The sequence below is a fragment of the Microtus pennsylvanicus genome, chromosome 1 (genome assembly GCF_037038515.1).
Source record: "Microtus pennsylvanicus isolate mMicPen1 chromosome 1, mMicPen1.hap1, whole genome shotgun sequence".
Classification (NCBI taxonomy): domain Eukaryota; kingdom Metazoa; phylum Chordata; class Mammalia; order Rodentia; family Cricetidae; genus Microtus; species Microtus pennsylvanicus.
The window spans coordinates 222,285,893-222,302,931 of NC_134579.1; the positions used below are offsets into that span (position 1 = coordinate 222,285,893).

The following is a 17,039-nucleotide window of genomic DNA, read 5'->3' on the forward strand; positions in this document are numbered from 1 at the left end:
CTCCTTTTTTATAAATTTGATCAGAGACGTTTATACCCTGTATAACAGTAGAGTAACTGTAGGGAAGGCAATCAGTCTTTCAAAGAAGATGACAGATAAATATGCATAAAATAATTGAATAAAACAAAAGTGTTTACATTTACAAAATACGAGGGGTTTTACTGTATTAACTGTGTTTCCTGAAAGTGTTCAAGAGTAAAACAATCACTATAATTGCAAAGATTCTAGAGAACAAGTCTTACAGGCACTGGGAACTCAGGGAATAATACGATAGCCAAGTGCTTGCCCAAAATAAGTCCAGGGCTGCAACTGCACTATAAATGAAAAACCAGCTAAGTGCTATTTGGGTAGGTTAGTGTAGTTCCAACATCTTTTTCATATGTGGTTCTAAATAGTCATTACTGTAATGAGAATAAAACTATGGAAAGTTTACAAATGAAAATATGTTCCCTCACCAAATCAGAAAACAGAACAAAATTAATGAAAAGATTTTCTGCAGCTATGGAAGAAGTAAAACCCTTTCTAACTCTTTTTAATACTTTGAAAACACTAGTAGATCCTAATTTCAAAATCTATTACATCGGGACTTTTGTATTGGTACATTTTCAGTCTTCTGTGATAAAGTTTTTGAGATACATCCAAGATGTATCTATTATCCAAGCAAATATAGCATACATAATGCTTATAAATCTATGATAAAATAATTTAAACAAACTTTTTTATTTTCTTTTTTAGTTGTCTCTATAACTACTAATACAGTGAACTTAATAAAAGAAAAAAGTTTAAATAATTCATAATTTATATTTAAAATATAGCCTCAGACTGTAGTTTTGTCCTTGAAATCATAGTTTATTAATGCTAGGCTTTACTGGCAGTTCCCATTCATTGTATATATTCACTTACAGTATTTTCAGAATATAATATTAAATTATTATTGAAGTCTCTATATTTTGTTGAAAGTTTTTATAATTTTATTAAGGAATACTTATTTTGTGGTATTTTATATTCCATATGAAAATTAAAAGTGCAAAAAATTATTTTTTACATTTGATCATCTTAAAAGCTACTGACGTGCCTCATTTTCATATATATATATATATATATATATATATATATATATATATATATATAGTTTTTCGAGACAGGGTTTCTCTGTAGCTTTGGAGAACTCACAGAGATCCGCCTGCCTCTGCCTCCCCAGTGCTGGGATTAAAGGTGTGAGCCACCACCACCCGGCTTGGCATCAATATTTTGAGTGTGAATTCTTGAATATCAGTCATTCACATTCCTTAAATCATGGGTTGAGGTCAGTCACCTTTCTGTTGCCAGTTTGTCCCTTTGTTTTTAGATAAATAAAAATATGTCAATCAGTTTAATAAATATTGAAAAGAATGTCATAATTGAGAGATCCTGTAAGAGTAAAAACCACTAATTCATATACTTGCATCTGGTAACTACAGAGTCAAGGAAATCATGGAGAAAAGCATATCTGCAAGCTAAGGAAGACAAATACACTAATCAGAGTAGAGTTTTGAAAATTAGAGGAATGGGAAGGAAAGGGAAATGTTTGGCACAGGAGTATATTAATCTCAAATAAGGCAGTGGTTTTATTGATATCATTTAGAAGAAAACTTAAAGGTTATCCATTTTCAAATAATTCATAGATATTTTAAGAATAAAATAAAATTTGATAATTAGAGGTCTAGAGATAGAGAATAATAAAAGAACATGATGGAAAAGAACATGCCAAGGTGATCATGTCTGTTTCCACACAAATCTATTCAATGAAGTAGATTGAGTAGAACAGAGTTTCTAGACAAGGTCGGGATCGTTGGGAGGATGGGATTAACTAGAAAATGCTCAGAATGAGTTGCTGTAATGCTGCTTTCCTGCTGTAGAATTACACACAGTAGAGGAATGCACGATCTACTTAGACCTACTTCTGTACCAAAGACACTAGTGAGACTACTTCAAACTCTCAAATTCCCCGGATAAGAAAATGATCTGACAGTCTTCACTACATCTTGAGTTTCTATTTGAATGTCATGTAAATATGAAAATGTGACTAACATTTATGACTTCCAATTTCAAAAATCTTATACTGAACCAAAAACTCAAAATAGTAATAAGGGCAACACCATCTAATATTGCTGTTGCAATTAACTAATTTCAGATTAAAATGATCCAGAAATGGAACTATTGCTGAAAAATACTTTGTCTTTCAGTATATTTAGTCATATATTAAAATGGCTCTTGAAATACTGGTCGTACAACAGCAATATCAGTAGAAATTTATAATCAGAAAACATATTGATTATTAAAATAAATATAAGCAGAAACTGCATTTTCAGCTAAGAGAACAAAATTAACATATCATGGCTTACCATCCGAACCCAACAAAATAACAGAACAAAAATATATTACTATTTTGTATGACTTCAAGCAAAAAAAAAAAAAACCCTAATCTTCTTTAAAACTTTGGAGCATATACAAATCATACTTATTCTTCATGGAAAGTGGTAAGTTTAGAATTGTGTTACCATTGCTTTAAAAGTGACAAAAAGAATCCATGGGCAAGGAAATATTTTGTGTTTTTCCTTAAATCATCTACATAGATGAAATACACAGAAATCAGGGAAGAGCACAACACTTCTACTGTGACACAGTTTCTCCTCCTGGGATTCTTTGACCTTCCAAATCTTCAAGGGTTTCTATTTGGCGTGTTCTCCATAATGTACTTGATTATCTTGATTGGAAACAGCTTCATAATTGTGATTACTAGAATTGATCCTGCACTACAGAAGCCCATGTATTTTTTTCTGGCAAATTTTTCTTCCCTGGAAATCTGTTATGTATCAGTAACTCTGCCGAGGATTTTGTTTAACATTGCTACTCAAGAGAGAAGCATTTCTGTGCTGAGCTGTGCCACACAAATGTGTTTCTTCCTTATGCTTGGAGCCACAGAATGCTTTCTCCTGGCTGTGATGTCCTATGACCGCTATGTGGCCATCTGCAATCCTCTGAACTATCAACTCATCATGAACCCAACAAAATGCACTCAGCTGGCGGCGGGCTCCTGGCTCGGCGGCATCCCAGTCCAAATAGGACAAACCTGTCAGATATTTTCCCTGAATTTTTGCAATTCTAATCAAATCAACCACTTCTTCTGTGACTTACCTCCCATTCTTAAACTGGCCTGTGGGGATACTTCAGTGAATGAGCTTTCTGTCTATTTAGTGGCTATGCTGTTTGTTGCTTTCCCTTTTATGTTGATACTTGCCTCTTATACCAAAATCATTGCCACTATTCTGAGATTGCCAACAGCCACAGGAAGGGCAAAAGCCTTCTCCACTTGTTCTTCTCATTTGCTTGTAGTGTTTTTATTTTTTGGATCCGCTACTGTTACCTACTTGAGACCAAAGTCCACTCATTCTCCAGGAATTGACAAACTACTCTCTCTATTCTACACCATTGTGACTCCCATGTTCAACCCCCTGATATACAGCCTCAGAAACAAGGATGTGATTGCTGCAATGAGAAAACTGTTACTTATAAAATAGAACCTAGAGCTTTGGAATAAATGTTTAATTGCTTCTTACATAATTACTTAAGAAATTGGTTAAATTTTATTCATTTCTTCAAAATACTTTATTTCTCAGAAGTGCTTTTGTCATTTTGAATAATAGTTTGATTTATATTCTGTTTTGAACTATCTTCTACATATTAATCTGTCAACATTTAACAAAATATAAAAAGAACATGGTATTTTAATGTGAATGTACAATTTAAATTATATATTCTATTGTAAAATTTTGAACATAATACATGTTTTAGAAATATGTTATAACTGAACAGAAAGATTATATACCTAATTTAATATATTATTATCCAATGTTTTGATATTTTCTCATTCAGCTTTCAATAGACTTACCAATAGTCTTTAATAACAATATGTGTTAAATAAACTGTTGTATGAATTAAATAGATATTTACTATTAGTATTCTGTGTCTAAGAGCTCTGACAACCTCTGGATATGCCACATCTTACACATGAAATAACTTTTCAATCTATTAAGAATATATAGAGAGTTCAGTAATCTCTATTATAAAAGCTATTTTTTGTTCCCATGTGCTTTTGGACAGTGCACAAAGATCTTGATAATATATTTATCACATTTAACTTCTAAAAGTTCTATCCAACTTTCTGACATTTTAATAATCATGGTTTTCAATGAAGTTCACAGTAAGAAACCCTGAAATCTAGTATGTGAAAAATAAAGGAGAGTAGTAAAAGGCATGTGCTAACATAGCTTACTGGGTAAAAGAACTTTCTTTGCAATATATATCCTGAGTTTCAATACCCGTCACCTAGTTAAATATATGGGAGGGTCATAGATATTCCTGTACTGTGGGGAACAGATAAGATCATGTCTGAGCCTTGTTTGTGGTCAGTCTATTTCCAATTATATAAAAGGAGAAAATAGTGTGGAGAGCTATACAGAAGGACACTAAACATTCTCCTCTAGCCTCAGTGAGAAGACAGTCATGCACTATGATAAGCATGATTCAACACTTCACATATGCAAGCACATATAAGCACATTCATGTATGGTTGTAAGCCACAATTTTTGGGTGACTTCTGCCAGTCTTCTAGCTACCACGGGTCCATACATTTCAGGGTAGGAGCTTGAGGATTAAAATTATTAGGCAAAAGGAACAAAGATAGAGGAGAAATAAGAGACAGACAGGATAACATTGGGAGGGACATCCAGTATATATTGAAAGATGCCCACATTTAATATTCATTTGGTTAAATATCATGACCCCAAAGGATAGGAATAAGTTAAAAAAAATGCATTAACATGATACAAGGAAATGAACAGACTGGCTGAAGAATTACAGGCTACATTCTCAGTTAAACATTCTGTTGCCAGAATAAGACAAGTAACACTCACACCCTAGACCAAAACATTCTGTAGGCAAACCAGTCCCTGCTTGGAATCCATAGTTATCTCCCTAAGAGAGTAGGAACCTAGTTGGGCCCTTAGCTTTTTGCTTAAGGTAGAAACCTGTCTATTTCCTAATGCCTGAAATACCAGGGCTGGATATTAGCCACACCTGTTGACAACAACCTTGAAGTAACAGAAGTTCCATCTCTCTGACCTTTAGTCAAGATAGAATGAATCCATACCTATGGGCCCCGTCAATGAATTCACATAGAAGTATGCACACACACACACACACACACACAGACACACACACACACACGAACACACATACATACCTCAAAGTCATAATGTTTTAGGTTTTGATGTTCTGTTGTTCAATATTTATACATATCCTGAGGTACTGAAGAGTCATTGAAAACAGGTGAGGACTTCTTAAACCCATTTATTAATATAAAAACATTAGAATTTGAGAAATAAATGTCTAATTTCATCTGAAATATATTGCCTTATGTGACATCAGTGGACAGTTCATTAAAGTTTGAAATAGATCAAATGATGAACAACGAACTAAAACTGTTTTCCTAGAATATATTGTAAACTTTTTGAAGTCTTTTTCATGAAATATGTGAGGAAAACTGTTACTTGTCAAATGGCAAACATGTGCTTGTTTATAAATCATAACACAATCCTAATTAATTATCCTACTATTAAAACTAGAAAAATAAAAGAAGTGCATCTCACAAACAGGCAAATACAAATAAGCAGGTAAACTGATTTAAGTTACCATTTTTGATTAGACAAACTTATTAAGAAATAGATTATGAGGGTAGACATCATTGTTATTGAACTAACCAACAGTCTTTGGAAAAAAACTGTGACCTCACTCCTTCCTCCAATAGGATGAGACTATATCACTGAGGGTATACATGATTATATGTGATAGATTCCCACAGGCAGCTCTAATGATATCTATAATTTCACTCAGAGAGACAAGTGCTTCCACCATGATTCTCACTGAGTACAGATAAAACAATACACAAAGTTCACCAAAGGCTTTGACTTTAAAGGGTCAAATATGTGAAAACCATCATAAACATAAATGATATCCAGAAACTCTGTATTAAAAACACAAATAACCTAATAAAATATGTATGAGTAGATGTTTCTAGGACATTAAGATACCTGATAGACAGATGAAAAATTCTTCAATACTTATTCACTAAGGAAACCCAAATAAAAATATCATACACATTAATGTTTTCTAATGTAAAATAACTAAAATGAAAGATAATTGATGGAATTTGAGGGAAATTATTTTTTGAGTATTTGTGACAATAATATAAATTACAAAGTCTATTATATAAGGATACATGTGAGTTTCTCAAATCATGAAAATTAGAATATCATGTTTTATCACATGTATCATTTTGCAACAAGTTATGTCTCCTACAGAAATCCAAGAAGTGTTCTGAGTAAATGCCTGAACAGTTGTTTCCATGTCAGCAAAATCCATAATAGCCAAAGTGTTTCAGAAATGTAATTACCAATAGCAACTAAACAGATAGCGTTATGGTGCGCCAGGTAGAATGAAACTATTACCTGGAAGAAAGTCTTCTCATTTGTGACAACATAGAAAATGTGAGGGATGTTGACTTATGTGATGTAAGCAAGACATAAAATATGAAAAACCTAAGTAGAATGATGCAGAAAGTCAAACATAGGCATTGATAGTACAATGAGGGGCATAAGCGGTTGGAGTAGAGACGTTTAGTCAAAGGGTTGGCAAGAAACACTGAAGCAGAAGACTTTATTGGCCTTCAGGATGAATTACAGAAACTAAAGATGATATCACTTTATTTTCATATAAGTAGGAAAACATCTTTTTTAATATTTATCTTTAATTGAAAAATTTAGATATGAATAAATTAGCAATTGTTCAGAAATAAATGTTAGATGAGTTCATGATTTTACATCCTAAGAAGACCATAAATAAATTAACATCAATTTTTTATAGTTTGAATAATTAATAACAATTTCTTTCCTCAAAGGTTATTGAGTTGTCTAAATCATTTTATTTTAATATCCACAGTTTGAGACTTTGTCTTACCATTTTTAAAATAATTATTTATGTTTGTTTGATTTTGCAAGATATTATATTCTCTACCTCAAAAATGTCTCTCTGTTCATTCATCTAAGGGCTTAGGAATCCCTTCACATCAGCTAACTTTTGAATGTGTACCTAAAACATTTATTCCTGGTTGGTAATACAATTTCATACTGAGCTCTGCCACAATAGGTCCTGCATGAAGTATCATTACTAGCTCCTCCTACCTTTCTATGACTATATTAATGTCTTCTCAATGAGTAATGAACTTTACCAAATATCATTTGCTCTCATAGTACAATAAGAGACACTCTGTTCAAGAATGATTTTCTAAGGACTATCAAAATTATTAAAAGTCACTATTTGGTGAATAGCATGTATATGTGTTGTAGAGACCTAACAAATTCATCTCCCGTGAATATATTCTTTAAAATAACTTTTATTTAGTTTTACTCAATATATTTACACCATATTGTTTTCTCACTCACTGAAGATCCCTAAAGTTTCTAAATATTAGGAACAATTGTCACTCTAAGGCCTGAAGTTTAGTATATATGGACTCCTTTCACAAGGATTTTCTATTAATGCAACTTGACTTCATATAGATTCTCATTAGTCCTATTAAAGTACATTTTCTTTGTTAAAACTATCACACAGGCAACCCTGTGCATACCAGGGCACAGAACCTATTATAGTATACTGGCTGGAGACAAAATACATGCTTACAAACAGTTTACTGTCAATTACAGCTGTACATAATATTCTCATATTAGACAATATCACAGCCACACATTTTACAAAATTAGGTAATTATTATTTAGGTGACAATTTTGTATTATTTCTCACAGTGTTGCTCAATAACTGTCCATATCTAGGAAACAAACCACACCATACTTTTAATTCCAGTGGGTGCCCAATTTACATGTCAAATTGGATTAAGCATTATCTAGGAAGAAAATAAAACTTTCAAATAATCAAACACCAAAGAGGTCCTCTGGTGTGTAAATTTAGATCCATAAAGAGAATTCTCATGGGAACAGAGCTGCTTTTATTCGAGGAGAACTTTATGGTTGTCAGAAACAGACTTTCTTTACAGGAAACTCTAAAGCTTTAATGACACAAGTGTTTCTACTTGATATAAATGAGATAACAAAATCATGGTGATAAAAGGTCAAAATTAATGTCCATGAGAAGGTAAGTATTACTTATTTTATTTTGATATTCATTGTAGTTCAATATGATTTATTTCAAAATTTGTGTATATTTTTAGAAATAACTTAAATTTAATGTATTTTATCAAATAAATACAATTAATATTATAATTGTTATACTAAGCACAGGTGTTGAGCCATATCAGAAAAAGAGAACTTTGCACCATTGATAACTTTGATAAACATAAAGCTTATATAGGAAACTTTATTTTGAAGCAACACATTTTAACACATTAACAACAAAATGCATATTTCTTTTTTAGGTCTTAACCATATTTTCATAGGAAGTTTGTTAACTTATAGAATAGATTTATAAATCTGAGAAATACAAAGACTAATTGATTTTACTTATTTGATAATCATAATGAAATCATGAAAATCAGGGTCTTATAAAATAAAAAAAGTATTTTAGCTTCAATGTAGTTAAAGTCTTGAAAGGAATTATAATATGTATGCCTGGCATATGCACTCTGAAAAGTTTATGAATCTTCTGACCTTTGAATGACTGAGATTACTGTTACAAATTCTTTTAAGTCTGCATTTATTCAGACAAAAGAGACTTATAAAAGAAATACCCTAGAATCAATTTTATTACTGCAATCTTATTATAAATTAAAAATTTGCTAAAACAATAAATATTATTTGAGTACAGGTCACTGAGTAAATTCCACCTATTTGTAGCTTAATCTCCTTGAGAGCAGAAGACACAGCAATGTCCAGAATGTAATTTAGTAACGTATAACTTTAAATTGTAATGTAAGTAGGTCAGGAAATATTTGTTAGGAGTAGCAATATTAATCATTGCCACTTGAAAACATGGTATGGGAAGTTTATTGTTATTTTTCTCTGTATTATCAGCTTCTTATACTTGAGAATGAGAATTTCCTTTAAACAGAATCTGTTTATTTCAAAGCTGAACTGCATAATGAGCATCAGATGGAACTGAGAACAATCAAATAAAAAATATAGATGACTGAAGAAGTGAATTATTTTCCTCTTACCTTTTTTAGAATCAGTCAAAGTTCATACCAAAGCATAAAGAAAACCACAAAAGGCCCTCATGTGGAATCCTGATAATGGAACCCTATTAAAGAGAAGTGAAAGAAAGGCAAAAGGTAAAAACAGACCCACGACTGTATCACCGTCAGACACACTTTAAAGGTTTCATTAAAATCTTATTATTGTAGGAAAATGACACTCATTTCAAAAAAAATATTCAAACAAAGGGAGAGATTCAAAGATTGTCTTTTTGATGAGATTGTGATTAAAATATTTGGAATAAAACAATTAAAAATGTAGAAGAATTAAATGTGGTATTTGAAAAGTAGTATAAATAATATTTGTAGAATAAAGAATGACATGTCTGTGTCAAGTGGTTTTTACTTTTTGTCTATAGTAACTTATGTGAGTCACACAATAATCCTAAGAGTTTTATAACCCTTATGTCATTGGATAGCTCAATGTATTGTGGCCAAATGTAATTATATATTGTGTAATATATGTTACACAATCGAAAAAAGTGAAATAAAATTTCAGCTACAACACATATTATATACTAATGATTCTGCTACTACAGCTTTAGTCCAAGACAATGTCCAAATCATAGTTTTGCAGAGTCAAAGACCATCTAAGAAGGAATTTCCTAGAAAATGTCTTCTTTGCCATTGTAAAAGTAGAAAATTAGCACCTACAATAAATGATGACCCCTTTGTGGCTGCATGAAAATATTCTCTTTGACCATACAAAAAACCTAACTCTCAAGCAAGAAGATTTGAATAAAAATTATTTTCAGCAAGCTAAATAAATAAGATCATCAATGAAGTTTAAGTAAGTAATGTGATGAATTTCTGGAATATAATAGTTCACTAATATAAAATATCTAGATGTTTATCTAAGTAGAGAAGAATAGCAAATAGTCTCTTTGAGTTAATAAGCAATAATTTCTACTCTTACAAATAAAATTGATCAAGGAGGGTTTTATTATTTCACCTACAAGAAACAGAAAAGCTAAAAATGAAATTAAAGTCTGGTGAAGGAAGTTTACTATGAAGAGAAATCATAAAACATTATTGAAGTTTACCAGATTTTAGGATCACTATAAATCCTTCTATAAAGTGAATTTTAAAATGTTTATCTGAATATTTTGCTTGGGGATCTTTAAAATTGTGATGGTGTACAGAGCGTTTAACCAGACAATCCATGACTTTGCTTCATATGACTCCAGGCTCTAAACCTGGGCCCTCTACACTTCGCACCGACTTTCCTACCTTCATCCTGCTAAGATATGTGTTATAAGCATAATTAAGTGAATGATCTTCTAAAATCAGTACTTACTATAATTCAAAGTTATGCTTCTTTTAACTGTGATGTGTCAAATGTTTATGGCATGATTGATACATTGCTTGTCATTATAAATTGAAAAATGAGGTAAATATGTACAAATTAAGTCATAAAATGAAAGCCATCTTTGAAATAAATAAATAGCAGTAATCAAACTAGCTAAAAGGGAGAACATTGAAACTTTTAATCGTAGACTATTACAATAAAATGTTTGAAGAAGTAAATAAATAATAATATGTTTAAGGCATTGGTGTATACAATTTTATATTTGTCCATATTTTTATGGATGTTAGCTTTTGTTTTCATTAGGGATATTCTGATTATGGTTTCCTGGCCCTGAACTTCGTCCCAAAAACATACACATTCCTTTCTTTATATGATTAGAGAACAACAGACCTCTAGCACATAATAAGAAAATAAAATATGAAAAATAAAAACAAACAAACTGGAATAGAAGAATAAAACAAACAACCAGAAAAAAAAGAGTAAAAGAAAAATATAAGAAATACATATCATACAAACACATATATTCTCACACAGAAATTCCACAAAACACAAAAACAGAATCCAAAATACATTTAAAGATTTGTAAGGTTTACAAAAAAAAAGAAAAGAAAAGGACAGACAAACCATTAAAAAACAAATCACCTCCCAAAATATCACTGGGTTTGTTTTGTGTTGTCCATGCACTGTTGGGCATGAGGTTTGGTATTAAGAGTGGCTTGTATGCCCTGAGTTCTGCATTGGAGAAAACTAATTTTTCTTTTCCAGTGGCTATCTATTGGAGATACAATGTGGTTTGAGAGGAAACAGAAAGACAATTATCACATGTACTCACTTATAAATGGTTTTATAACATAAAGCAAAAAAGCCAGTCCACAAATCACAATCTCAGAGAACCTAGACAACAATTCAAACCCTAAGAGAGACATACCTAAAACAATTTCATTTTATATTTATAGTAAATATTTTAAAAGTTATGAAAATATCAATGATATTTTGTTTTAGAAATCTAACAAAATTCATAAGAATAAAAAACCATTTTCATTCTAATGTTTTTTAGTTCCACATTATATGTATAAATTCTTTGCTAGGTTATATACATCTCAAATCATCCAGTCTAAGCTGGAGTTACAGAGAGTTGTGAGCTGCTAACTTGGTTCAGGTAATCAAACCAGAGTAGTTATAAGGAAAAACCAGTGTTTTTAACTGCTCAGCTCACACTCCAGCCCACTTCTCAAGATATATAACTAATGCTATCAGAGACAATGCAAATGTATCTGTTAGTGTATTTATCAGAAGTAGCTTCCAATAATGTTGAGGTCTCTGCTATGTTTAGATCATAGTTTAGTATACCCTGAATTATGGACCTAGGCAGTCTAACATTAAGTTTTAAAGAAATTTTAATATACAGCAATAATGAAAAAGTTACTAAAAGTAAAATTATGAGCAAAAGTTCCTTTACGGTAGACACTATTGATCAGATAATAAAGATCAATCTGGGTGAATTTATATTAAGATAAAAGCCTTTTTTTTCCCCAATGGGAAAGTAAACAGCCATGTTGCCTGAATCTACTTCACAGATGAACCACCATCAAAAACCACAAGGAGAAAATCTAACCAATCTGAAGGAATTTGTTCTTCTGGGATTCTCAGATGTTCCTCATCTCCAGTGGTTTCTGTTTGGACTGCTGGTTGTCATGTATTCCTTTATCCTACTGGGCAACGGCACCATTATGCTCATCACAAGGCTGGACTCTGCTCTTCAGACACCCATGTATTTTTTCCTTGGCAACTTTTCCTTTTTAGAGATATGTTATGTATCAATTAGTCTCCCCAGAATGGTCTACAACCTTGGGACCCGGCGAAGAACCATCTCTTTCATTGCCTGTGCTACACAAATGTGCTGCACTCTTATCCTGGGGGCTGCAGAGTGCTTCCTGCTGGCTGTCATGGCCTATGACCGTTACGTGGCCATCTGCAAACCTCTGCACTATCCTCTAGTCATGAACCAGAGAGTGTGTTCTCAGCTGGTGATTGGCTCCTGGGTCAGTGGAATTCCAGCACAGATAGGGCAGACATCACAGATTTTTTCTCTTTCATTTTGTGGTTCCAACCAAATCAACCACTTCTTCTGTGACTTGCCCCCAGTACTTCACCTGGCCTGTGGAGACATCTTTGTGAATGAGATGATGGTTTTCCTAGGTGCTCTGTTATTTGGTGTGGTTCCATTCCTGTTAATAATCTTTTCCTATAGTAAAATCATCTCTACAGTGCTGAAGTTGCCGTCAGCCACCAGTCAGGCCAAAGCCTTCTCCACCTGTTCATCTCATCTTGCAGTTGTGATGTTATTTTTTGGATCAGGTATGGTTACATATTTTAGATCTAATACTAGTCATTCGGGTGGAACTGACAAAGTGCTTTCTCTTTTCTATACTGTTGTGACTCCCATGTTTAATCCCATTATATACAGTCTAAGAAACAAGGATGTCAAAATAGCATTGAGAAAATTCTTTTACAGACAATTTGCTAAAATATAATATGTGTTAATATGTATTGCAGATTTGGCTTTTATGTGTTTGTTATTAAGTTTGCTGAGATAGCTATCTTTAACTATATATCTTGTCTGTTTCTGCACTAGTGATTCATACAAACTGAAATTTCTTTGTGATATTGAGAGACATTTATCTGTTTAAGCATATGCTAAGTTATATGTATATTTGCAAACTTAAAGTACTTCATATTAAATCAAGCAATGGTGGTGCATGCATTTAATCTCAGAATTCCTGAGGGAGAGGCAGGCAGATACCTGTGAGGAAAGGACCAGCAGCGTCTACAGTCTGAGTTCTAGACATACTCCAAAGCTACACAGAGAAACCCTGTCTCATAAAAACAAATTACTTACTTACTTATCTAATCAAATTTTTAAAAAACTTCATTTTAAAATTTTATTTATTGTGAACTATCTTTCTCAAAAGAATATCTAATCTAATTAGCTTTATTGTTAATCATATTCTGAATTACTAACTACTGAAATTTATATATGCATTTAGTTACAATGATTTTTAAAATAACACAATACAATTAGTATCATTTTGGTTTCTAAGTTTCTAGTATGAAAGACTCTTCAGGCCAGTCTAGAATCCACAATTTCAAGTTGTCTTATGATCTATTATGAAGTGGTAGGTTATATATGTTCCTGTACACACACACACACACACACACACACACACACACACACACACACTCATACATATGAATACATGCCCACATGCACACACACACATACAAACACACATACATACAAACACACACACACATCATTTTAGAAGAAGTTCTATAAAGTGCTATGAAGAAGATATATTCTTCTATGTTTGGAGAGATGTTTGCTTTCTTATCCTTAGTTTTGCTTAGTTTATGATTTCATTTAACTCCAGAACTTCCCAGTTTAGGTTTTATCTAAGAGATCTGTATCTTGTCAAGAATGGAAAACTGAAGTCACCAATCTTGTTGTGTGAAGGCCATTATGTGATTGTAGCTATAGCAGTGTTCCTTTTATGAACTTGGGTGTCCTGGTGCTTGTTGCCTAGATATTTAGAGTTGCAATAACCCCTTGATGGATTTTTTTGATAATTATTGTTTTAATAAATGGAAATAGCAAATTCAAATTCACTGTTAATGAAGGTATGAGTAATAAATTCTTTTCAAATACATTTATTTTAAAATCATAATATATTTAAATTATTTCTTCTCTTTGCTTTCTCTAAGCCATTTCTATATATGATTATTATTAAAATTTGCCACCTGTTTCTTTAACTGTTATACATTACACATGCCATATACATATAATATATATTATATATATGTGCACAACTTGTTCAGATAATATAAAGTTATTTGTATGATTTCCACATGGTACTGGATAAAAACATGTTTGCTCTTCTTGGAGGAGACTCTTTCTCATGCACTCGGTATTCATTAGTTTCCACTAGGTTTTTTTCTATGTTTAAGGCCCAATGAAACTCTCCCCTTCTATGTTTCCTTGTCTATTGTTGTTGTCTTCTTTAGGCAGCAATTTTTCAAATACCCCATGGGTATAGATCCTCTGATAATTTTAGAAAACTTTCTGGTGATATTTTATCTTCATATTTAACAATTAAACCTTATTATTTAGTATTCTGTTCCTAAAAAAAAGATTCTTGCAACAGGATGAAATAAATTCAGATACATGATGACCTAACAATGAGATTCAGGCATCCAATATATTTTGTAATTTATACATTATCTAAATGTGTTCTGTAAATCAGTGTAATCAGCCAGTTCCAAGCATGTTTATTTGTAGAGCTGTAAGATATATTGGAAACACAATGTGTTACTGCTTTTTGTCTATATAAAGACAGCAGAAATATGGTAATCACACACATGACAAATGTTATGAAGTCTACTCCAGGTGATACAAAATCTAATAATGAATAAATCATCAATAATCTCAATGACACTACTAAAATGTAGTAGAATGAGTACCAGCAAGAGTATACTATCACTAAGAATGCAATATAATAAGGAAAACCATAAAATAATCCACTTCTTAGCTACATCAGACAGAGTGGGATAAAACAGAAAGTGAGATATCCCTTTATTTTCAATGTTCTTGTCATGCTAGAAAACGTTTGGGTAGAAGTAAGGACGGTTTCCACAAGAAAAAAGTTCAAATACTTATATGACGGAAGAAACTCCAGTGATGTCAGTTATCCGCAGAGTACTGACTCACCAGCACCAGGGGGCTGCACCAACAGAAGAATTTGGCATTAGCCTCTGCTTCTGAAAGACTGAAAATTTATGAGTGGTTCTCATCAGGCTGATGTTTCCTTCAAAATGATGGGTGTTTTAAGCATACACTCACATGTATCTGCAGCTCCAGGTGCTCAAGTGTCCCCCTCTGTCCTCCAAGACATCGCATGCACGCACTTGTACACACAAATAAAGTAAAACTTTTTTTAAAAAAATAAAGATTCTTGTCATCATTATGTAGTGGATTGAATATACATTTTAACAATAACGATTTGTATTACATAAACATTTTAATGGTTATAGTTACAGTGGAATTATTCCCCAAAACTGTAACCAAATATCAAATAGTGCAAGGGGCATGTTGAATGTTTGTGATTCTAAAGTACTTCTTTTTATTTTTCTATTCTAGAATATTATGCCTGTATTAATATTATAAGATCTTATGTGTTGTTTTAGTATTCTCCTCTACTATATGTGTGTTCTGATAGGGCATCTGAAGACTCTATAGAAATCAGTAATAGTACTTCACAATCTACCTTAAGAGACCTTAGTAGGGAAGCATGTAGAATTCTGGGTTGGTATATATTAGCACAATTGCTGATTAATAAATTGAGAAAGAAATGACACTTCCTATTCTCACCTTCACTGCTGCCATTATCAATCTACCTTTTAGATGAGTAATTATCCCTGGAAAAGTCTGTATCACTTCCCCAGTTTACATACTAAAGGGATAAAAGTGAGGTTTCCTTCCTTCCTATAGTTTTTGGACCAATAAAGTGAACGTGATGAATGACAGTTCAGAACTGGGAGAAATGTTGAGGATTTCAGTGGTGGCCAATGATTAAGGACCTCGTGTGCATTTACTGTTATCTACAAGACTGCATTATAAATCCAGAATTTTGTCACTATTTCTTAATATTATTATATAAAATGTGTGTATAGTAGAGTGTTTTTCTGTTTGCCACTAATCTAAGGAATGGGAGGCAGAAGCAGGCAGATCATCACAATGCTGAGGCCTTATGAATCTACATAGGGAGCACCAGTCAGTCCAGACTACAGACAGGACTTAACCTCCCAAAGGATTAATACAATTAAATAAATGAAATAGTTATCAATTTCTGGGATTTCATTATTTATATTTCTCTTCTGAGAAGTGAAAAAATTTTATCAATTGATCTATTGATTAATTTACATACTAAGAAACAAAGCCTTACTATGAAGCCCTAGATGGTTTCAACTCACAGTTCTCCTGCCTCAACTTTCCAACTGCTCACTTTGTAGTAATGTGCCTCTATTCCTGGTATTCATAATCACAAATAAAAAAACATAATATTTAAACTATAGAAAATAGTAGCTTACTCAAATAGTTCTTTTTCTTGTTTTGTTTTGCTTTGTTAGGCTTCTTGATTCACAGGGAAACATATTCCCACCAATTAAAAAGTGACTTGGGAAAGAATTTATTCCCAGAGCAGAGACTGTATGCTACTTAAACAGCACACTGTGAAATATGTGTTAGAAATTGATTAAACTCTTTTTAAATAAATTCATACTGAAACTTAGAAAAACAAATTTATTTATCATTGTCTGTCTCATGCCTATGTATAAAGGTGAGATATGTTTTACATGGTTCTATTTTGGATACAT

The 17,039-nt window shown here is 32.2% G+C and overlaps 2 protein-coding genes across 2 annotated transcripts; both read left to right on the top strand.

Annotated features, from left to right (window-relative positions):
* Positions 1–2,615: 2,615 nt before the first annotated feature.
* On the top strand, positions 2,616–3,560 carry LOC142842693 (olfactory receptor 10AG1-like). The gene has a single exon (XM_075959387.1). It carries the CDS (start codon positions 2,616–2,618, stop codon positions 3,558–3,560), a length of 945 nt encoding a protein of 314 aa, XP_075815502.1.
* Positions 3,561–12,187: 8,627 nt separating this feature from the next.
* LOC142842694 (olfactory receptor 10AG1-like) lies at positions 12,188–13,144 on the top strand. The gene has a single exon (XM_075959388.1). The coding sequence runs from the start codon at positions 12,188–12,190 to the stop codon at positions 13,142–13,144; it is 957 nt and encodes a 318-aa protein (XP_075815503.1).
* Positions 13,145–17,039: the final 3,895 nt, after the last annotated feature.

Coding starts and splice junctions, on each gene's coding strand:
- LOC142842693 (XM_075959387.1), top strand. CDS start 2,616: ATGAAATACACAGAAATCAGGGAAGAGCACAACACTTCTACTGTGACA.
- LOC142842694 (XM_075959388.1), top strand. CDS start 12,188: ATGAACCACCATCAAAAACCACAAGGAGAAAATCTAACCAATCTGAAG.